The sequence below is a fragment of the Trichoplax adhaerens genome, genomic scaffold (genome assembly GCF_000150275.1).
Source record: "Trichoplax adhaerens TRIADscaffold_2 genomic scaffold, whole genome shotgun sequence".
In the NCBI taxonomy this organism is placed as follows: domain Eukaryota; kingdom Metazoa; phylum Placozoa; class Uniplacotomia; order Trichoplacea; family Trichoplacidae; genus Trichoplax; species Trichoplax adhaerens.
In genome coordinates this window covers 5,906,688-5,930,537 of record NW_002060944.1, presented here as the reverse complement: position 1 = coordinate 5,930,537, position 23,850 = coordinate 5,906,688, and the positions used below count along the sequence as shown (strand labels likewise).

General features: G+C 33.9%; 5 protein-coding genes across 5 annotated transcripts; 3 read left to right on the top strand and 2 right to left on the bottom strand.

Moving 5' to 3' along the window:
- Positions 1–736: 736 nt before the first annotated feature.
- On the top strand, positions 737–2,500 carry TRIADDRAFT_53572 (uncharacterized protein; the record flags this gene model as incomplete). Its single annotated transcript, XM_002110004.1, has 1 exon — positions 737–2,500. One exon carries the CDS (start codon positions 737–739, stop codon positions 2,498–2,500), a length of 1,764 nt encoding a protein of 587 aa, XP_002110040.1.
- A 2,144-nt stretch (positions 2,501–4,644) lies between these two features.
- TRIADDRAFT_53571 (uncharacterized protein) lies at positions 4,645–7,613 on the top strand (the record flags this gene model as incomplete). The annotated part of the gene is made up of 8 exons (XM_002110003.1): positions 4,645–4,693; positions 5,822–5,893; positions 6,535–6,602; positions 6,801–6,883; positions 6,974–7,030; positions 7,139–7,186; positions 7,283–7,364; positions 7,515–7,613. The coding sequence occupies 8 exons, from the start codon at positions 4,645–4,647 to the stop codon at positions 7,611–7,613; spliced, it is 558 nt and encodes a 185-aa protein (XP_002110039.1).
- Positions 7,614–8,066: 453 nt separating this feature from the next.
- On the bottom strand, positions 8,067–11,861 carry TRIADDRAFT_20780 (uncharacterized protein; the record flags this gene model as incomplete). The annotated part of the gene is made up of 22 exons (XM_002109447.1): positions 8,067–8,149; positions 8,258–8,328; positions 8,428–8,535; positions 8,652–8,736; positions 8,829–8,931; positions 9,021–9,095; positions 9,205–9,254; positions 9,341–9,401; positions 9,493–9,569; positions 9,696–9,802; positions 9,883–10,011; positions 10,109–10,182; positions 10,263–10,343; positions 10,431–10,533; positions 10,648–10,706; positions 10,782–10,834; positions 10,921–10,969; positions 11,056–11,160; positions 11,239–11,340; positions 11,428–11,545; positions 11,607–11,647; positions 11,757–11,861. Coding segments are annotated over 22 exons (1,839 nt in total), but the record flags the coding sequence as incomplete, so codon positions are not given.
- Positions 11,862–14,244: 2,383 nt separating this feature from the next.
- TRIADDRAFT_53569 (uncharacterized protein) lies at positions 14,245–17,474 on the top strand (the record flags this gene model as incomplete). Its single annotated transcript, XM_002110002.1, has 7 exons — positions 14,245–14,443; positions 15,322–15,473; positions 15,839–15,912; positions 16,171–16,243; positions 16,653–16,831; positions 17,197–17,272; positions 17,415–17,474. The coding sequence occupies 7 exons, from the start codon at positions 14,245–14,247 to the stop codon at positions 17,472–17,474; spliced, it is 813 nt and encodes a 270-aa protein (XP_002110038.1).
- A 284-nt stretch (positions 17,475–17,758) lies between these two features.
- Positions 17,759–22,134, bottom strand: TRIADDRAFT_53568 (uncharacterized protein; the record flags this gene model as incomplete). The annotated part of the gene is made up of 19 exons (XM_002109446.1): positions 17,759–17,986; positions 18,122–18,204; positions 18,296–18,401; positions 18,553–18,804; positions 18,872–19,027; positions 19,125–19,231; positions 19,357–19,499; positions 19,587–19,702; positions 19,811–19,885; positions 20,037–20,124; positions 20,402–20,452; positions 20,530–20,612; positions 20,742–20,805; positions 20,923–20,961; positions 21,092–21,159; positions 21,309–21,380; positions 21,617–21,706; positions 21,835–21,897; positions 22,081–22,134. 19 exons carry the CDS (start codon positions 22,132–22,134, stop codon positions 17,759–17,761), a joined length of 1,938 nt encoding a protein of 645 aa, XP_002109482.1.
- Positions 22,135–23,850: the final 1,716 nt, after the last annotated feature.

Sequence of the window (23,850 nt, the reverse complement as noted above, 5' to 3'; positions counted from 1 at the left end):
CGTAAGAACTGATGAAATTCAAGTTTGCGCGATATCACTTGAAGATTGTGTGACATCATTTCTGTAGCGTATCACCAGTTCTTACGGCGTATGCGCGGAGCCTTGTGAGCCACCGGAATTTGAAGCCCCATACTGTACCTACTGTACATCCACTCTAGCGTATTGACTTGCCAATCAATGTCAATAAATGCCTATTTTTCATAGAGTAGTATCTCCATCTTTCCAATTTACAGCACTGTACCCAGGGACTTTGTAAAGGCCAGTATTACTTTCATTACAAGTCCCTGACTGTGCTGTCATATTTTAATTTTAGTGCGTTGTAGTCGTGACGTAATGGACCGTTATAACTATACTTTCACTATGCGGACGTGTCACTGACTACAGTACAGTACAGTACTGTACGCTACGTGTGGTGTACAGTACTCAGTGAGAGATGACCGTGCAGAAATACTCTACTGTACAGTACTGTACAGTACAGTATAGTAGAGTACAGTAGAGTACAGTACACTACACTACAGTGTACAGTACTGCCATGATTGGACATCGCACTCTAGCCTACCGTACTTTGTACTTTACTTACAAAGTACAAATACCGCATCATTCACCCATCACAAACAGTACTGTAACAAACTTCTTTCGCCTTGTTGTTGTGATCGACTGGCTGTCAGTCTTGTGCATTGGAAGAAAAAAAAAAAACATCCCTAACAGTCCCTATTGACAAATCTTAAACGCAATGATGGAGGCCAAATCATCACTCAAAGTTGATATTTCTTTCACCAATATTCAAGGTCGATATCATCGAGGAGATAACATACAATTTGATGTTGAGGGAGTGCAAGAATCCAATTGCAATGATGGCGATTGGATCGGATTATTCAAGGTTGGATGGAAATCAGAAGAAGATTGCTTGCTGCGTCAATATGTCGGCACTGATTGCTCCAATGATACGCATATCAACAAATATGTATTACCAATCCCACAAGAAATTACCACTGAAAGTACTTATCAACTGTGCTATATGAATCATAAAAATCGATTGGTTGCAGTAAGTCGTAGCTTCACTATCCTTCCTCTTGAACTGGATGAAGCCGATAATGATTATGACTGGCTGGACTTGTTCAATGTTCAAGGCGATGTAGTAGTTGTCAGTAGACAGAATAACAATGAAACTATACCGACATCATTTGAAGATTTGATAGCTGCTAATATGACATTGGAGAGTCAATTATCTAGTATGAAAATTGAAAAAGACGCGCTTGATACTTTACTGGCAGAAAGCAAGCAATCTGTAAACATGTTAAAGAGTCAAGTAGAGCAAGTACGAGCGGATAATCAAGCCAAAGCACAACGGATTGATGAATTAGAACTAGAGCAAGAGAAGATGGCTATCAATTTATCCTCCTACGAAGATCGTTTAACATCAGCATTAGATAAACTTTCCGAAAGTGAGCAAATGAAAGGCCAATATTCCCTTACAGTAGATAATGCATCACTGGAAAACCAACAACTAAAAGCAATGATTACAAATCTGCAAGAGATTATCGAAAATAATACTACCGAGATAGCTACCATCAAAGATATGCTAAATCAATCCAATGATGATTTACAAAATGCCCACGTAAGAAACGACGAACTTAAAGATGTAATTAGTCATCTAGAGAGTTTGATGGAATCATCACAAGCCAACGATACCTTAGTCAAGGATTCATTAATAGGCAGTATAAATATCTTGAGACGGAAGGATGACCATGAAGAAGCTGAGAATTTCGATAGTCGTACGTTGCTTGATTGCGCTCAAGTAATAGAATTAGAAGTTAAGAAATGCACTGATGCGTTGACTATAGAAAAGAATCATAATAGTGACTTTGAAGAGATTATTAGAATACTCCAGGAAGAATCGAAAAGTTATCAAGATGAAATTGAAAGGTTAAGCCGTGAACTACGCCATAAAGAGAGAGAAGAAAAGACTTGCGCTAAAAATTCGACAATGGCGCTGTATGTTGCTCACGAACATTTAGAAGAACAACATGTGGATGCAGTGAAAAAAGGAAAAGCTTTGTATCGACGATTATCGGATTCCCAAACCAATCTGAAATTCGCAGTTGAGTTAAATACTAACCTAAAACGGCAGGTTGCAGATTTATACGCTAGGTTAGATATGAGTAAAGAAGCCTACAAAGACAAAGTCATTGAATGCTATCGACTTCAAAATGAAATCAAAATTGCCAAAGATAAAGCTAATATGGGTAACCAATATTATCCCCTGCAAGATGATGAAACGATGGCTAAAAGGGAATTACAAGCAAAAAAGGAAGAGTTAATGAAAGAATTGTCCACTAAAAATGCACAAATACAGATACTGTGCGAAACACGGGCGAGTTCGGAACAAGAAATGAATCTGATGATTCAAGAACTAGCTGCATGTCATGATTCCTTGGAACAAAAGCAAAGTGAAATTGATTCATTAAAGGCAAAAATGCTCCATTCTGCCGTTCATTAAGGAGCATCCGACAGACCTCAACGCATTGAAGCTATCCACCGTTTGCTCTTGAGAGTACGAAGTGTAATATTGACATCGAAAAGTAAAATAAATTCTAATATATTATCCATTTTTATAGTTTTTGAAAGTGATGACTTAGAAAGAGCAAAAGCTCATACACAGGTTATGGTTAAAATAGAGTGCAAACTACAGTAGGTAATTTCAGGGAAAATTATTATTATGCTAGTAACAGAATAGATAACGGAGTACATTGTATCGTTATGAAATTACCTGCTACTCAATACTGCTATTAACTTACGTCCACTGGTAAAGCCTATTTAATTTAAGATTAATATTAACATGTCCTAAACTTACATAAGTTCACTGAAATGTTATTATCATCATAATAATTATACTAATGGTGTTAGTAGCATCCTTACACCTATAAACTAAGGCATCATATCAACGAAATTGTCAAGAAATGAAAAGTAAACTACCGGTTTAAGCCAAGTCTTATGTGGTTGATTATTCTGCTCGACTATTGTAGGTTCAAATCGCATTTCGAAATGGAAACGTGCACTTTATACTGGATTATTAATAATAACTATTAGGCCTCTGCATTTGGTTCAATAGGATCTGATATAATTATACTCTTATAGTAAGTAATGTCTAGCCCAGAGAAAATGATTGATACTGGACTGGATGCTGTAAAGTACAGCCATCCCGGCATACTCATTTATTCCTCTACTATTTAAATACGTATGTATACAGTATGTACGCCTGCTTTTCTGGCCTATTTAAGACAAAGACTTGCTGAATTTCTGTTAGTTTTTCTTCATGAAAAGTGGCGATGATGCAAAAATGCCGTGTAGCAAAGGCATACCGAAAATAAAATCAATCAAATCATTGTCTTGAGCCTTATGCTGTACACTATACAGTACAGTGGAATATCGTATGTTCTAGTTTTTCATTTCATAGCCAAATCGAATCATTTTCTTGGGCATTTTTGTCCAAATTGCAGCTGTCCTGGTGCTATAGATGAAGTCAATTGGATAGGCAAACATGTCTCTAAAATAGAGCGCTATCAATAGTATTGTTGTGTAGGTACTGTATCAGTATCATACTACTAAATCAGCTGCAATATGTTAACAACAACAAACGGCCTAATCAAACTGTATACCAGACCTCTTATACCGAGTCATAGACTACTAAGCCATCTTATTAGTGCATGTTAACGTTGCGGTTGGTTGTCTAGTTAGTGCAGTGGATGCACAGACTACTAGTTTTCTTTGGGTAGTTCATGGTTGATATTACTACTCCTAAACTGCATGTCAGTGACCAAAAAAAAGGGGGGGGGGGATCTAATAAAGCGAAGTAGTGTAGCCGCCATATACACATACAGTACAGTACAAGTGTTGTGTCATTTGCTAAATTTGCTAACTACTGTATACCGAGTCCTGGACTACTAGGCCATCTTATTAATGCATGTTAACGTTGCGGTTGGTTGGCTCGTTAGTACAGTGGATACATACACAGTAGACTACTAGTTTTCTTTGGGCAGTCCCCGAAACTCCATGACAGTAAAAAAAAAGGAAGGGGGATCTAATAAAGCAAAGTTGTGTAGCCGTCATACACATACTGTACAGTTCGGTAACTACACCGGAGTCCCTGGACTACTAGACCATCTTATTAGTGCATGTTAACGTTGCGGTTGGTTGGCTAGTTAGTGCAGTGGATGCACAGACTACTAGTTTTCTTTGGGTAGTTCATGGTTGATATCACTACCCCTAAGCTCCATGACAGTAAAAAAAAAAAAGGGGGGGATCGATCTGGATCTACTTTAACCTAGCCTAATAAAGCGAAGTAGTGTAGCCGCCATACTGTACAGTGTACAGTGTACAGTACTGTATATGACATATACTGTACTGTACAAGTACAGTACAAGTGTTGTGTCATTTGCTCAATTTGATAATAAATCAAGTACTGTACTAAACGTCGACAGTACAGTACAGTACGCTTTGTAGGACTACAGTACATTGGACAGTGGACAGTAACCGATTGTCATGACGGTCATTATGGTTTAGAGTCTTTGGACTAGTTCAATTTTACTGTGCTTGATTGCCATCAGCAAGTTTTTGCCTCACTCAGACTGGTTATAATTTATCATGCCGCCTAAATCGAGAAAATTATGTGTGTTAGGCTTTAGGCAAGTTGGTAAGTTGATAGAAGACAAGTTAGAATAAGCAATGACCACTATTGATGATCATTTCTTTCACCATTGAATGAATATAATGACTTAACTAGTTGAAAGTAGTTGTGTCTCGGCTTGATATCCAATACAAAACAACCAAGTGGGACGGTATTCTTCAGGCTGAGTTTCCATACTGCTACAGGTGTACGTACGTAGGATGTATACTGTAGTGCAGTGATGAGAAGTGGTATGTTGTTAGATAATCAACCGGAGGTAAATAAACGTATCTAGTCAATCGTTATTGAAAAAAAAAACTTATCGAATACGATAATTCTACTATCGATCAACACATGATGGAGGATAATGATCATCAAAATGAGTTGTTAGACTTGCTGGATGATGATTTTCACTTTAGTGTATCCTTCCTCTTCGATGAAAAACGAGATAGACATACGACGAGTACAGTAGCAATCCAAAAATCCAGACATTGATGTAGTCGTCAATGCTGCTCTCGTAAGTGTAACGTATTTCCATCAGTTGATAGAGCACCACCAGGTATTTATCATAGGGTAAATTGGAATGATTGGTCATTTTTATTCCTCTTGATAGAATGCTATCACTAAGGATGAGGTAAACGTCGCTTTTAGCTTCTATTAAACTTAATGGATGTGATTTTCAATAGTCACCAAGTTGATCCATTATTTAGACTCCATTGTAGCCTTTTATTCAACCACGATTGCAAGATGAAATGGACGTCTGTACTGTATTATAGAGTGTACAAATCGGTCAATTTGTAATCGTAATTCAATCCAATCAAGGAAATACACCTAAATTGGCTAAATTTCAAGACCCTACAGTGATCTAGTCTTACTGCAAAATAGAAGCTTTGAGTAACGTAAGTATCCAATGGATAAAGACGACATATCAACAGCTTATCACGACGTACGAGTTATTATTGTAAAGTATACAAAATTGATATCCCCTGGGCAGCAATCAAACACTACTGTATAATATTCAATTAACCCAGCAACCATTCTTTTTCAATCTCAAAGTGACAATATTTTCTACAACAGTGGATGATTCTCTTTCACTATTTGCACATACTTCCTAGAATGCAATTATTAATGAACATTATATTATTTACTAACTAGGGAAATCCTCTCTTATTATTCAATTGGTTGATAATCAATTTGTGGCCTCTTACGATCCTACTATTGGCGGGTGTAAGTTTCTTTGCTAAGTTATGCTAAGATTTACTCCATATCGACAGGAATGTAAAGTAGTCATTAAACTTAGAATACAAAAATTGTTACCCATACAAAGTTCTATCGTAGCTTCTGCTATAAAGTGCCTGGGTTATTCCACAAGTATTGGACATGCAACTTGTGCTTAAAAACTACAGTAATCGAAGAATACCTCTACCAACTATCAATCTTAAGAATTCGCTGTAGTTGTTATCTAGAAGATTTAGGCTTTATCCTCCAATCAATTATTTATTCGTATCTCGTTTATTCAATTAACTTCATAAATAGCTTAGTACGTTATATTTCATTGTAAGATAGTACAATCGTATATTTTTTAAACTTTGATGAGTAGTCGAAATTTGCCTTACTGTAATGATTATCGTCACTAGGGCTATTGGTACCTCAATTTGCTATATTGTCTTACCATGACATTAAAATTTAAATTCAATATATCTTTAATCATTATGATAACTACTTACGATTGCGAAAAGCTGACAGTAATAACGTACATTGAATAGTAGTTTGCGATATTTATCATGTTGCACACCATAACTCTACACTCAGTCTACAGGATCTACCAAGTAGATTATAATTTAATTTTAGTCCTTTTCTTTATGCAGCCTTTGAACATACTATTAAACACAGGGGGATAGAATACCGCACAACTATTGTTGATACGGCTGGCCAGGTAAGACTTTTTGTCGTAACAGTAGAATAATCTTTTAACTTAATAAATTTGTCCTTAACTTGTTGTCGTTCATCTTGTACCGTAATTCTAAAAGTACTCTTTATGAAATCTTTATCACTCGTACAAACCATGTTATTTGTAATTACTAGCTTTCGATATTATCTAATAATTACATTTGCGATGAACAATTTGCAACAGGATGAGTATGCAGTCTTGCCACAATCCTATTTTATGGATATTCACGGTTACATCTTGGTATATTCTATAACTAGCAATAAGAGGTGAATATTCCTTGCTATAAGTTGGCTTTAAAATTGATCTTACAATAGCATGTGTCTTAGTAACTATAATTACTACTGCCTTTTGAATAGCTTTGAAGTAGTTAAAGATGTACGAGAAAAATTACTAGATATGACCGGGACGACTCAGTAAGTTTGATATTAACATTACTCAAATAAATGTTTTATTATAATGCTCACAGCTAAACTTCAGTACATCTAATGTAATCATTCTAAAATCTGCGCCATTTTTATCAGTGTTCCAATGATATTGGTAGGCAATAAGAGCGATTTGCACATGGAAAGGTAAGCCTTACACCTATCATTTCGCAGAGATGTTTTTATTTATATGCGATTGTTTCACTGACATTTATTCGTTTGCTGTAATAAACTTATTTTCAGAGTTATTAGTTCAGAAGATGGAAAAAAGCTTGCAAATTCATGGAATGCAACATTTGTAGAATCCACTGCTAAAAGTCATGAGGTATGCTTTCCATATTAATGCGTATGCTTTTTGTAAGACTATATTGAACTATTAATTCTATGAAGATCATACCTTTCTAACTTCTGTTAGCACCGACATATTATTAAAAATCTCAATCTACTATATACGCGTATTTTTTTATTTTATTAGAGTGCCATACAAGTATTTCTAGGCGCTTTAGAGGAAATTGAAAGAGTAGAAGGTAGATTGCAGGGAGGGCAAAAAGGAGGCGATTGTACACTTATTTAATAATACTCTAGTTATAAGTAGGAATTGTCTTCATTTTCTTTTGGAAAAACTGAAGCAATTCTTTATCTCGAATTATTGTACTTACGGCCTTGATGTATGTTTAATGTGAGTATTTCATTGTCTGACTTTATAAATATTAACTTGACAGATTGTCGTTGCGATACCACTACAATCTGTTCGTCATTCAAAGAATGCTAAATGAAGCAGTATAATTAAAACTTATTTACAAGCTGTTTAGATCTCATATCCAAAATTAGGTGAAATAAGGAAAATGTTTTGCTTTTTCTAATAATTGGCTAGATACGCTAAAGAAGTAAGAAAAAAGATCTACACTTCTTTTATTCATGTATCATATAATTTTATCATACAGAAGGAATTTATTCCGGCTATTGTAACCGTTGATATAGCTGTTTATGATATTCGTTCGTATAGTAGAATATTACCAATTAGCAGTTATGAATATAATCTGATTGTGCCGTCAGCTCCGGCACTCAATAGCCAAGGTTCCGATGGATGAAAAGTGCAATCTAAAACTCCTGTCAATAATTAATAGAAATAATAAAAATGAGACCTTTCATATTTATATATTGATGCTAAGGATAAGTACTAGATTAAAAAAACGTATTAATGTTTCGCTCCCTAACCGAGATCATTGGAAATGGTATGACTTCGTAAAATTTTAACAGGAACTATTAGAGGATTTTGCATTAGGTCACTAGATTGGTAACCACATAAATTTATATAAAAGTTTAGTACCGACAAGATCTCATTTACTGCACGAATATAAACTTTATTCAGTATGAATTCCGTTTACTTAAAAACTCTGCCATGACAAATTATTACTGTGCCATCGTCACTTGCAGATGCAAATAAGGGATAACATTTATGGAAAACCACACTTCTAATAGCCATTTTATGTTGCCTATTTAGCAACGAAACATAATACAGTTTATATTAAATTAGACATTAGATCTACATGCATATTAGCTAAACTAGAAAACGTAAAAGAATACTATGGCTTATACAGTGTATGAATACCTTAAGGTTTTATATGGCTTGGTAGACAAGTCAACATCAAACCAACATAAACGTGCATCGTAACTTCCAATGATGATATTATCTCCTGTAAGAAACAATAACGGGATAGCTGTAATATTTCTTTCAATCTTTCTAACACTAGAAGCTACTGAAGGTAATCAATCCATTAAATTTAACCTTGTGGATGGACAGCTAAGCTCGATATCCACTTTACTCCACTAGATAGCTTCTTAGCGAGTTGTTGCTTTACCAGATTATAGATGCGTATATATGTTTGAGTCTAAAACATCAAGAGATTAGCAGTTAATACACTTTTGCATCAATTGTTGTTGCCAAAAATGCATCAATTTGCCGATTTAAAATTCCTACCGCTACAAGCATAAATGGTTTATTAGGATGAAATTGAACACATTGCACAAGGCCACGGCAACGTTTAAATGGAACCTACACGATTATAAATATAATTATTATCATTCCATTCAGCTTATTATAGACAAAAAAACATCCAAGATTATATAGAACATCGCAGTAACGAAATCAAGGTTAACCATACTTGGGTGCGGGCCTTTGATAGCTGATGAACTAGTACTGACTTATTTCCTCCTTTTAGAAAATTTTAAATTGGTAGTTCATAACAAAATAAATTTTTGGAAATAATAGCAAAAACGATTTAACGTTAACAAATTTACCTTTTCGATGAACAGTAGCGAAATAGTCGCCCTTATTATGCCATGTAATACAATCTACATTCTGAAGCATTCAACAGTTACGTTATTTATGAATCTAGGTATTAGAATATCATATCTTTAGAAATTATTATTAATTAATTATTGCAATTTACATTCGAACACTTAATGACAATCCGCTCTCCCGTGTTGTAGCTGTTTTCATCCGACATAATCCACTTTGCCGAATTGTCTAAAATTTTATAGAAAAGCTTATTCTGAATTTAACCGTAGACCACAAGTTTACCAAAAATTAATGACGGAAGTTTAATAAAATTTAATAAGTCATAAGGTCAAGTATTTGCTAAACTTTCAGTACCCTGTGAACTACTTATTGGGATTGATTTTATGACTTCATCTGTTACATTAGTTTTAGCCTTATCATCTTCAGTGAGAGCAGGATTAATAATCCTAACTTGCTGACCGCTTCGATTACATTAAGAAAAATCAATACGTCAATACAGTACTTAGTTATATGCGTTAGATCCATATTGTAATTATTTTACCAAGCTATCAATACCAAATTGACCATCGGGTTTGGGCACCAGGATACTACCATAATTGAATCTTCAAATGTAATGGTTTTGATGCATCTACCAATATCAACATCCCAGAATCGAACAGTCTTGTCATCGCTTCCTGTTGATATTTCGCGACAAAATGTTAGAGTTTACTAATTTATTAGATATTCTACTCTTAAATTACGTGAAAAAATTCGATAATTTTATAAACTGACCTGAAACCATCCATCTACCACTAGGACTAAGACTGATACTCCTAACAATTGATGTATGGCCCTTATAAACCTTGTGGAATAGATATGTAGCTTGATAAATTTATCGAAATTTATTTTTTGATCGAATAAATTAAGCAAAAGAATATATACAATTCGTTCAGATGACGGAAATGGCTGGAGATCAGCTGGTTTAGGTAATTTTGGTAAGAGTTCATCTGGGTCAATTTGTATCTATCAAATGAAAATGATTTAAAAATTAAAGAGAAGCAAGCTAAGTGTACAAGCAGAACGCTGGGCTTTAATAACAAAGTGCCTTACCCTGTCTTTTTTCTGTCTTGGGCATAAATACAAATCAAGGCATCTTTCAAATCGTTCTTGAATAAATTTATTGTATGCGGGAACTGTTCTAAGATTCTGGTATCTACGAGCACAAAGAAATAATCGAAATGGAAAAAAACCCTTAATCTTTCATGGTTACACTAACTTGTATAGAGTAAGATGGAAGTAGATCACATAAACACTATGATCAATATACTTTTTAGGCAAAAAGTTTAGAGCTCTATCTTCAGGATCCTTTTCAATCCAAGCTTGAATCTATTTATTGAAAGTCATAGGGATGTCTTAATAATAACTTCACTAGTTGCACACTTATTAGAATTAAGTACAGACTTCTTTTTCATTCGGAAGGTATTCCGGTGGAGGATTATAGGATTCTTCATGACCTTTTAAAATACGGTGGATAAAAGTGACTTTTTCTCAGACATGTGTATAAAATAATTATAGAATTTTTTAATATACATCTGTGAACTACCTGGCATTTTTAATTTCGGAGCAGGAATATGCATTGGATGATCTTTCTACGGTGCCGTGGGGATTGCAAGTATGAATTTGTTTGAGTATAACTAATCTATGCCATCTCTAAAATATCAATTTTCTATGTTACCTGCTGGCCTTCTTTGTCCCATAATAGGTAATATTGTGGTTTAGCGTCCTTTTCAACTCTTGGTCTGATCCATCCATTTCTAATAGCTCTTACAATTTTCATAACCTAGACGACAGAATATTTTTTCTCTGATATTAGCAAAACGTAAAATGATACCATTGAATTATCAATCAACCTCCATACCCTTTTATGTTCCCATTTAGATGGAATAAATTTTGATTTTGGTTCAGGTTTATTTGATAATGGAGTAATCAATTGTTCACGAGTGAAAAAGTCTTCATATGGCTATCGGAAGTTATAATAATGGTGCATTTAGACACACGTAAAAGAGTACGCTAAGTACAACATACTAAGCAATGAATAATAACCAACTTGATAAGGATCGTAAGACGCATCAGGAAAGTTTCCATCCTGTATACGTTGAATTAATGCTAACTCTTCATCGGTTAAAACTATCTCTTTTCCGGTAGTTTTGTCTGTAACAGTTCTCCTGAGATGCAATTTTTAGGTTAGTAAGAGTTCGATATCAATATTAACGGTAATCACCATACCAAAAATTTGGGTCATCCATTTTCTTTAAGAAATTGTCCAGCTAAAGCCAATAAAACAATTCTTAGAACAATTTCCATGGTATTACATTACCTAATAGCAATCAGTAACAGTATATCAAGAAATTGAGTTAGAACTTGTATCATACTCACTTCATCGGTTTTCAGTGGCTTCGGGATTTTCTTTCCTCCAAGGTTGTAACCGATATGTGGATAGTCATCGTACCAGTTCATAGGGATATTGCCGACGGTATTTCGTGGCTAACCGATTTATATTAAATAAAATTAAAGAATGTCAATTGCATGTCAAATCCATTATTAGAATAAATATGCTATGACGATCTAAATTGTTGTCATCTACATTTATGGTTATGCATTAACTGTTCAATAAATACATATACAATCATTGAGACTTGATGCTTTACAGAAATGACAGTATCCATCGAATGCAGACATACTACATTATCTCGTTACTGGTATACTGCAAATATATCCCTTTCGGCATTAAAGATCTGATGTAGCTTTAGGTTTTAAACGATTCAACACATAGGCTGCAAATTATTCAAAGTTAAAGTATTGTTTTGTTCACTATCATTTACTTGCCGAGATTACATCAAAATTATTGTACAGCAATTCTTTGTGATGATATATGAATAAAGTTATACGTACAAAATTGAAAGATACGCTATCATATAATATGAAGTACAGCTATACTGCATAGCTAATGATATTCAATCGAACAAGCTCCTCAAAATATATGTGAAGAGTTCGCAGTGGCTATAAAATAGAGTTTAGCATAAACTTTAACGATCGATACAAGGTACACTCTGTTTAATATCTGGAGGTGAGCAGCGCAGTATAAGTATTACAAAATAAAAGAACTCGATATATATGGTTCGCTATTTCCTTCGTTAAAAGATACTTTTAAGATACATTTTAGGTCATTGTTAGTAACCTCTTCATCTGAGGAGTCTTCTTCCGGTACCGCCTGAATATTTTCCTGACTGTCATCACTAAGGATATCCTTTTCCATATCCTAGAACAGATTGATTCAAATCAGAACTGCACCAATGTACCTGCAGTAACACATAAAGTAGTCTAGTAGCAATATACTATCATGTCACTAGATTACTTCACATAAAAATATAGGAATAACCAAATAGCTTCGTTAAACTTCCATTCGTCTATCCATTGTACTGCACTGTATCATTATCACTTTCATACTGTCATAGTTACAGGTGAATAAAGACAAAGTTGTACGTACCTCCTCGTCCGTTAAATTATCGTCAAATTCTTCCAAGCTAGCATTACCCTAATTATATAGAAATTTTGACAGGGTATTGTTTGTACTGTATATGATCATAGTGAAACAACCAAGTTATTGCATTCCATTTTATCCTGCTGTACTTCACAGTATAATCACTTTCATGGTATCAAATGAATAAAGTTATACCTCTTCGTCTGTTAATTGATTGTCCGATTCTTCCAAGCTAGCATCACCCTAATAGGTAAAGAGAAATATCTTAAACATCTCTTGTAATAATCGGTGCCAGATTTTATCCATATCATGATTATTACTAGTGACATTGACCACATTTCTTATCCCGTATAGCGAATCAATACAATATACAGTATGCCGATCCTACACATCGTGTAAAAGATGGACAAATAAAAGATGTTGCAAAGGGACTTACCTCGTCTGTTAAACTGTCATCCATTACATTATCATCTTCTAATTCTTCAGAGCCACTCTCATCCTAATGTTATAAGTTCTATGTTAGCTAAGATCATAGCATACATGCAATAATATGTTCAAATAAGCTAAAGAACAGACCGAATCGATTAATTCACTGTCGAGCTCGCCATAATCTGATTCAGAGCTATCTTGGTGATCAGCCATCATCGCCGTTAAAAGGGGTCTCCTGGATTCAGGTGTTGCATGCTTGCAGGGATGCTAGAGTACTCGGTACTGTAATGTTACAGTACCGTACTGTAGGTTTGTACTGTGCTCACATGATGCAGTACAGTACAGTACAGTACAGCACGGTACAGTACTGTAGTCAGATGCACAATACAGTACTGTACTGTATTATTATGGTTAAAAGTTCGTTTTCTAGAGTGTACACTGTACAGTACTGTACTGTATTACTAAGGCAACCACCTCGGATTTCATTCAGCGGAGAGCAAATGTTAAGAATTATTCGATAGCCATCAGACTTTTGGGCAGCTTAGGAAGCTTAAGAAGTGATCAAATTCGAGTTAAGTAAATCTTATAGACTCTCAAAGCATACTGATTTATATTGAGGTGAAAGCATCAGCCATTGATAGCTTAGGAAGCTTAAGAAGTGATCAAATTCGAGTTGAGTAAATCTTATAGACTCTCAAAGCATATTGATTTATATTGAGGTGCAGCCATTGATAGCTTAGGAAGCTTAAGAAGTGATCAAATTCGAGTTGAGTAAATCTTATAGACTCTCGAAGCATATTGATTTATATTGAGGTGCAGCCACTGTCGCTATAGCTCAAGAGATAATTATTATAAAAGTGTATACGTGGTGTTAGAGTTGCTACCAATATACTGTACATCCATGAATGATGTCGTTAAGGATGGAATGAAAAACTGTGGAAAGAGCTGAGAGCCATGGAGGACAGCCAGTACCAGATAGATGATGAAAATCAACAGAACGCTGAAGGTTTGCCCAGCCGGGCCAATCCCTTTTCTTTTACCAATTTTGTCAAGAGTCAACAGTTCGTAGACGAAACTGTATCGGATAGCGACAGCAGTCATTCAAAAAGTCATAGCATGACTATCGCACAAGTGCTGGAAGAGGACCTTGCAGGTATGCAGTAAAAGTAAACAGTGGAAGAGATACTGTGGATAATTTTTTAAGTCAATGATACTGCTTATTGATCTACAAATCGATGAGAATATCCTTTACTTCTAAGCTTAGAATAGTACATTAGGTATGACATAGTAGATACTGATTTACTGTCTGATATTCTATACTGACTGACATTTTGCTTTAAATCTGCTGCCAATTTACATGTTGGGCAACATGCCAAACGTAATGCACTAATAGTAGATAGATAATTACTAAGGAAGGCTCTATTGGATGATTACTATAACTATAGTAATAATATACAGCATCAGTACAGATTATGAAGCTGAGATGAATTCCCTTGCTATGTCTATGTTATCAATCCTTACTCATCGATCAATGAAATCGTAACGTACTACTGACGCATACGATGCTGGTTACAACAGTATCGATTGCTAGCAACAAGTAAAACGTGTAAGGAATCAGTAACACTATTCTTAAGAAATAAATTAAAATACAATATCAAATGACAGAAGATACGAGTAGAAAGTTGCTAGATCGAGATATTCTATTAGGAGATAGATACAATATTCATTTAATAAAACCTTGAAAGCTTAAAGCGCTACAAATCCATATGAAATATATCAATAAATGTAGACTTGTTAAATGTACATTATTGAGGTTAAACGATTGATTGATAACATACGTGTACGTCATTAGCAAATTTGAATATTGTATAAAATGAAACCGTACTCTATTTCATTGATCTGTTGGGATTCATAGATTTTAACGGATAATTAGTAAAAATGCATTACGTGTTTTGTTGTACTTGGGATGATTATGTTACTTTAAAATTTGAATACTATCTTGATAAAATATTCTTGTCGTTTTATTCAAAGCTGATGAAAAAGGTGAAGAAGTCAATCCGTTTTCGTTTGAAGGCACAAATAAAACAACAGAAATGACGAAAAAGAAGCAAAAGAATAAATCCAAAAAAGCTAGTGGCAGTAAATTAGATATATTTTCTCAAGATGATGACGACGTGATTAAGGTAGATTCACGATTGTTTTTTAGGAAATATAAGAGTAGTTTCACCGTCCGTTTATCATTACTGAGTGTTTTATGGTATTGCTTACGGCATTAATCACGTAATAGCCAAGCTCTATTCATGATTAGCAATATTAAATAAATTAAAAGAAGAGGGGCATGAATAGCTGCCGGAGAGCCTGATGCGTGCACTTGTCGGTTAATGCGATTAGATCACGTTATCGTATTTATAGCGCGATCGTACATTTGTTATTAGATCCGATTTCACGTCTAGATTGTCATAGCGCATTATATTGTCGAAGCATAAATTTCTTGATATTACTATTATGAAGGAGTACTATTTTGAATTATATCCTGTTCTTGTTCCAGTTAAGGCTTGAAAATTCAAACTTAAAGAAAAAGATAGCGAAAATTACAACCGAGAGAGATGAATCTATTTCACAGTATGTTATCTTACAGACGCGATCAATGATTGCCATTTTATTTAATTGCAATAGCCCTCTTTTTTTGATAATACTAAAACTATCACTATAGATTGTATTTTAAACAACGCTTCATCGATTGAATGTTAAAACAAGCAAAAATGATATTATATACGAGTATATGTTTACCGAAACTAAAAGCAAGCTCTACCTAAAGCCAATAAAGAAGGAAAATTTACATTGAAAGTAATGCAATATTTTCTGTTTATGTTATAACAGAGTATCAAAATTAAAAGAAAATTTAAAACTTATCAGAATGAAAGATGCTGAAGAGACTGCTGCTCTTGAACAAGTTACAGAAAAAATTGAACAAAACCTACAAATAGCGACCGTAAATATTATGTTTCCTTAGCGAAAACTGTTAATATAATTATAGCCTATGATTTGAATCAATGGTTTAATTAGCATCGGAGTATTTGCTAACCTTTACAACGTTAAAATCGGTGTTAAAGATTTTACATTCGTTAGCATAAAAGAACGTTTTAGCCGAGTTCATCACTTAGATTTTATGACATTAACTCACTAGGTAATAGATTGAGTACAGTATGGCTGGTGTAATTGTATCAATTTCGTCAGGATTCATAGTTGGTACCATAAATTCGTAATGTGATATAAAATTATTCTACAAGAGGCGAGTATGTTAAAACTGACTTGAAATTAAATTGAAATAAAGAAGAAAATCTATTTGTTTGATATTATAGAAAAGAGCTACTCATGCCGAAGCTGTTGTTGCTGAACTAAAAAAGGAATTGATTGAAGTTAAAGCAAATAATGCGATCTTAAAACAACAACTACATGGCATGATTTCTGCTAAAGAAAATGTTCAATTCGCTTCACAACAGCTGCATCAAATTGCGGAAAACGCTAAGGAATCAGTGAAGTAAGTCACTAGCATTGTTCAAATTTTATACACACTACTTTTATGGATTCCATTCCTTTACTTTTATAAACGTACATTACATGTAGTAAGTTATATTTTAAGTAAAGTTTATTGTTTGTTTTTAATTCATAGAAAATTGTTAAGTGATGCTGACGCTCTTAATCTGGTAGCCGAAATATTGTCTTCTTACGACAAATTTGAAATAAAATCGTAACAAGAATACACCATATCAATGTAAAATTCTAAAACTTTTATATCACATTGATTGAAAATTAGTATATGAATATTCTTTGTGCTTAGCGAATTAGTAACTTTCATTTTTCGTGTATAAATCCTTCTGTGATTATAAAATGTCTTTTCCGTAGACTATTCTGTGAATGTGCAGTTTTGTTAGCAAATTCCTTCAACATCTTAAAAAAAATTTGTTGGTTCTATCAGCCAGTATGCAAACCTTTATACTACTCAAATGAAATCTTATAACATAAACAGCAAACTATTTACTACTTACTTACTATCAGTCGGTGAATATCAGCAAATTCTATAATACTGTATTATATTTAGACTGAAATTTATTATAAAATAGATATTACTATTGATTGGCGGCTGTGGTGATGAAATTTTGAAATCTGCTGTAAATGCCTAACTACTGGCAGCAATAGAAATATTTTCGAAGATTTTAGTAATACATATAGTGAAATATCTATAAACTCTAGATTTAGCATATTATTCTATCCTTTATGTCAATCATAAACATGCATCATGTACAGCAATCGATCTATACTGTAATAAAATATTTTTATGTATAAAAGCGGCATTATTTATCAGCTCAAAGCAGCAAAAATAATATCATACTCTGCAGGTAAATTTCCTTTTGCTCTACCGATTTCATTATTATTAAGATATTATGGAAGTATACTTTATTAACAATCAATTATGGGAGTTGATGTCGTCAGTTGCTGTACTGGAAGAATCAACAAGTTCTTTAAGATCTTCCTTTTCAGCGTCAACGTCAATACTGCTTTCAAATTCTTCACTAGGACTGGGTGTACGGCTAGCTACTCTTGCTGCAGGAACTAAAATGTCAGTATCTATGACATCATCTGGTTCTATTGGTGATCCAGCAAATGGTAATGTACCCTTCAGAATGTCTCGAACCTAACAATTAGAGCAAATTATTATATAACTCGATAATAATGAATTAATATCAATGCCTCTACTTAACGGTGCATTAATTATATAGTTCTATAAATTCGCATTGGTATTTTTGGGGGTTATAAAAGAATACGTTACCTTTTTCAAGCCAGCAACCGCTAATAAGATTTTATCTTCTCTATCTCCCATAGATAGTAGTTGCATTTCTTGTTGTAAACTCTCTAATAACAGGAATATTCAATTTGAACCGTATATATACAATATACATGCCGTTGACATGCTCTAAGTTTTCAATAATAGATGATAGCTAACCTATGTAGGAATCCATTTTTGATGAACAGTATTTACACATAATCTTCAAGTCTTCAAATTTTGTCTTAAGGTTTAAGTCAATGGGATCGCTTGTCGATGTAGATCGCTAGAGTTACAATAACAGAGAGAAATATGTCATAATAATACTTAAAATTTTATATTATACTGTATATATTATTGTACTGACTCTAAATTATACACTTATTAAAAAATTTTAATTCTTACAATGTTAAAAACATAGCAATATGCGAGTATACCTTTCTTTCTGATCCAGATCTTTTACGTGAGAACGAAATGCTCCTTGGTTTCGACACTCGAGGAGTTTGTTCTGTTTTCGTATTTGTCGGATGAGAAATTATACATAAATCGCTTTCAATATCACTGTGAGACAGAAAAACGTCATCTTCGCCCTTTGACAGTCTATCTCGAGTGCTCTTGATGTTGATAGGCTTGGTGTTATGCGATTTCATAACAACAGAAAGCGAAGTCTCCTTTTGCTTAGTAGTTACCTGTTATAAATTATTATAAAACAAATTAACGGTATGGTGAACTTAACCTGAAGTAATATTGACTTACCTCCTTATTCTTGCTATCACTTGTATTACGAGTCTTAGCGTGATATGAGGCTAGAAATTTTCGCTCAGTCTTAGCGTTAGAGGTATTACTTTGAACTTCCTTTTTACTAATTTTAACTGTAGCTCCATACTCGTACTGAGGTGGTTTCATATTGTTCTGCAAATGTATATATACATCACAGGGTAATTCAATTCATTACCTTCTATGTAAGAAATGCAGCTAATCAAATCAAATAACCTATAAGCTGACTTACAGAAGGATCTCGTACGTATAGAGCTTTATCTATAAAATAGCTGATATCGCCAGCTGGAGGATACTTCATTAATTTTGTCATACAGGTTGCATAATCACTTTCCAACACTATAAATGTCGTTTAATACTTAGTATATCAGATTAGTGAAGCCTGATACAAATATATATTATGTATTGATGAGATCTACGGTCGAAGCAGAAAATAATGATACAAATTAATTATTAATGCTTACGCCAATTTCTAATATAAGTTAGCATCGCAACATAAACGTAGTCAACAAGAGAAAATGGTTTTCCATCAGCGAAAATTGCATCCCATAATACTAGGACATCATCCATTGGAAACTCACGACCAAACATAACGCGAATCCAACGGCTGTTATCAAAGAATATTGTACTTTTATAAATTGTGAAAAGCTAGTTATAATAAGAGACGATCCTGAGGAAATTGATATTAACTTACATTCCATATATTTGAGGGGCTATATCTAATCTTGCCAAATGAGAACATAATTCATAATCTATCCTCTTAAGTAATACATTTTGTATGTAATTGACTTTCTTTGCTAAATGAGAAGACTGTAATGTATAAGGAAAAAATTATTATATTCAAATACACTTTAGTAATGCTTGCTGGAAACGTATTAGACGCAATTATGCAGATATAAGAGGACTATTATTACATACTGGAGTATCCAGATCACTTCCATGTTGATCATATTTAAACAGTCGAACATCCAATAAATTTTCGACAGGGCGAGACTGAATGAGATAGAATAATATTAGTCATTTTGAAAAGAAATTTCACAACACTTTTACAAAGATTATTGCAAGTAATAGTATGCAGGGTCGTAATACTGGTTACAATATCTTCACACTAATAATAAGTAATAACTGTATCAAAAGAGCTCACCTTATCCTTAGTCCTTTCCCTCATCTCATCTCGCTCAGGCTGTAAATACCACCATTCAGCTACAGTCATTAATTGCGCGAATAAATGACTACAATATTACCAACGGCAAAAACAATATCATTAAGAATAGTTCCAGAGTTAGATTAAATAGTGTAGTTACGGCCGTCGAGATACTGTCTATTAGCTTTTATTACTGAAGTATGCTGTTAACAATGTACTTTCTATATTATATATATATTACTACTACTACATTCGTTTGCATTTACGAAATGACAAAAGTTTTTTAAGTCAAGGAAGTAAAGAAATAATAATAGTATCAATAAAAGCTATAATGCGGAGAAAAAGCTTATGCTTAGCTGACTTACAATGAATCATGTTCAAGATATTTTTCTTGCAATAAGTGTTGAGCGATATCACTATCGTTGAATACATTTATTCATAAGTATTACTTTTATATTTGAATGAATGCTTATTAGAAATGTATCAAACTTACGATAAATTTTCTGCTTTGGATTTTGTATGGATTATATCTCGCTCTAACGTTAAAATTATTGGCGCGAGTAGTTCATGCATGCCCTTTATAATAGTATAAAGATAGGTTTTTACTATAGTAGGTTAGCTTAATGTTATTCTTTATTACTAAATGCCAATGCATAAGATAAAATAATAAACAGTAAGTTACTCAGTGCAGTAAAAGCAACAAACCTGGCGATAGGATAGAGCAGAGTTATCTCGCGAGTAACAAAATAAAATATTCATCATGATATTTCTGGTTAATTATAATAAAATATGTATACTTAACATTTCGATTATGTTATACCCAGGTATTAATAGAAATCATAGATGTACTGATATCATATGTACTAAATTATTGTCCTGAGCTTACTTTACTCTTGCTGATTGAAAAAACGTCAGTTCAGGAAATCTAATAATTATAATTAGAAACATTACTATAATATTCAAATACTGTAAGGATAGCATTTAAAGATCTAGATTGTAAATAGATAGCAAATTAGATGTAACATGATCAATTTTTTGAATCATGTCATACTTACGTTCTATTTACATCTTGTTCTATTATTTGCATTAATTCTGTATGCTCGAAAAATTGACACCAAACGCTCTAAAAATAAAGATGATATTTCAGTATGATAAATTTCTAGCCGTAACTAAACTAAGCCACATTTGCAATACGCAACCATAAAATAATTTTGATTTTCTAGCATTCAGCATACGGATTGGTAGTCATTTGCTTTAAATAAATTTACTTACATCTTTATCCTGAGAAAGTGGATTATCAATATTTATGTCTTTGCCATGCTGCTGATGAGGATCTAATAAATACTGCACAATGTAACAAGATATTGATTACATTAATAGAGGATATTTCAACTCAAAATGTACATCTTATGATATAGATTAAGTAAGTCCATAATTCTAGTTTCGCAAAATTTCTCAATTAATTTACCTAACCATTACTCCACTAGTATACAGAACAAGAGCTCTCATAAAATATATATTATCTACGCCACCTATTGTATTAAGGGTAAGATAGGGAATATAATGCTGTATTTAAGAACCTTTTCCTTGATTTCGTCATAACTTTTCCTTAATTTGGTGGTTGCAGTAATCCATTTAGAGGTATCACGCGGTAAGCAATCGAGGAAAACCTAGGAAAAGTGGTAGAGTATCACCTTTAAATTCTATTTATTGTATATCCAGGCTGTGTTGCAGGTTGATTAATTCCATGATCAATATAACAAGCATCGATCGAATTTTTAATTGATTATTATCTTACTCGCCAGCAGACGCCACGAAATCGACATCGACTTAAACTGCCATGCATGCCTAATTCCTTAATCTGTAATAGTACATTAAATGATTGCAATATTATTCGACAATTATGAAAGCACTTTATCAGGATTAGTTGAACACAATTGGGTTAGCTAAATAAGGAAAGCGAATCCAGATATAGCAATATTGTTATAAATCCTGTTGAACTCGGATAGTATGTATATATAGGCATTGTATATTCTTAGCTAACCTGTGCTTTCATGATTGGTATTACTACTACTGGTTGGAGTTGTTGTTGGCCCATCGTTACGGGATGCTTTCTTTTCTTGATTGCCGAATTTATCCATGACTCTTAATATATCAGTAGATTTCGTTTTATTTGGTTTATTGCGCTTATTACTCTGTGACATGGTATTGACAATCGATGAATTAGAACTGATTAATGTTGGAATTAGAGTAAAAATTCAATTTGCTGGGGTGTTGCTTGACAAGTTTCACTAAGCTCCTGCTGCCTTTCTCCGCTTTGGCGTTAGCCCGGGACGCAGGACAGTAGGACAGCTGGAATGGAGTCTCAGTTTATCTATACTCGACTGCAGTACAGATACGCTAGTATGACTATATTTTTAATAGTGACACCTGTTATGGTTGGGTAAGGTCTTGGATTCCCTATCGACTGGGATGGATTGGCCAGGTCGGCGTTTCGTTACTATGTTACTATAGCATCTCTATCACGACCTGGAGCACGGACAGAAAGACTAAAGCCAAGTGGGACGCTATGCTGGCTGCAATGGAGCCATCAAAACGTCTGCTACGGATGATCTTACAGCATTAAGAAAATGTCGTAATACTCTACTGTCTTTGAAGAGATCCTTTAGCTAAACTACTAATGATCCTTTCGTATACACTAACTAGTAAATTTATCCTAGTTCAAGAGAATACCAATCTAAAGGCACAAACATCAAAATCTGCCCACTGCCTCCCTATTTGTTAAAGCCAATTCAGGCGCAGTGCAATACAAACGGCATAAGGGCTAGCGATGACCTCTACGGTTTACGGTAGTCTGCTAAACACCTGCTCCATTATTACCTGCAATATGTTTTGCAGATTCATTCCCCACAGACTGGTTAAACTAAAACTGTAATTCATCAAGTGAGTAAATGGCTATTTCCCGGCATCAATAACATAGTTGTATCTGGGCTCGAGCGAGATTTAAGACCTAACCCAGCTGTTGCATTGGTTGTATCACTACGAAGTGCAGTATAGAATTATCGAGCTTATGGTATAGTTAGACCCATTTCGAACTTATTCAAGTTGTTTTGAATTTACTGTGTCAATCGATATTCTAATTATCACAACACTAGATGCGATACCTTTAAAGTATTCGATTCATTGGAAGTTGAACGATTAAGCCATGTTTTAAATTAGCTAAAACATTCGATATTCTAAATTGATTGTGTTCGATACTTTCAACTAGCGGAGTATTTGGACATGTTACCTACTAAGTATTAGCTGTAAACATTTAAAGTTAGCTAAAATGATGTTTTAAATTGATTGTGTTGACACTTTCAATCATCAGAGTATCAGACACGTTATTACAAAGCATGAAACTCATTTAAAATTAGCTGAAGCCCTAGCTAAAGTCATGTTTTGAATTCTGTAGGGATAGCAGCAGAGTGGATATTCTAGTCAGTAGAATAATACCTGTACAATTAATTAAGTTATGCCATGTTTTGTCGACATTGTCATGACTATGGTAAACTATTGGGCTCATTCAAAATTAGCTGCAGTATTCGCCTACGGTAGTCATGCTTTTAATTTACAATAGGATATCTAGAAAGCATTAGACATTTGGACTTATGGAAAAAGTGCTCAAGCTAAAGTAGACATGCGCTACGTTTTCAACGCGTCTTGTTTACTGTCTATTCCGTTCTCGATTTTACAGCATTATTAGCTAGTGCTTCCGTGCCATTTTCGCTCTACGGTTGCATCTTGTAGTCTAAAATAGTCTAAAAGAAAAGAG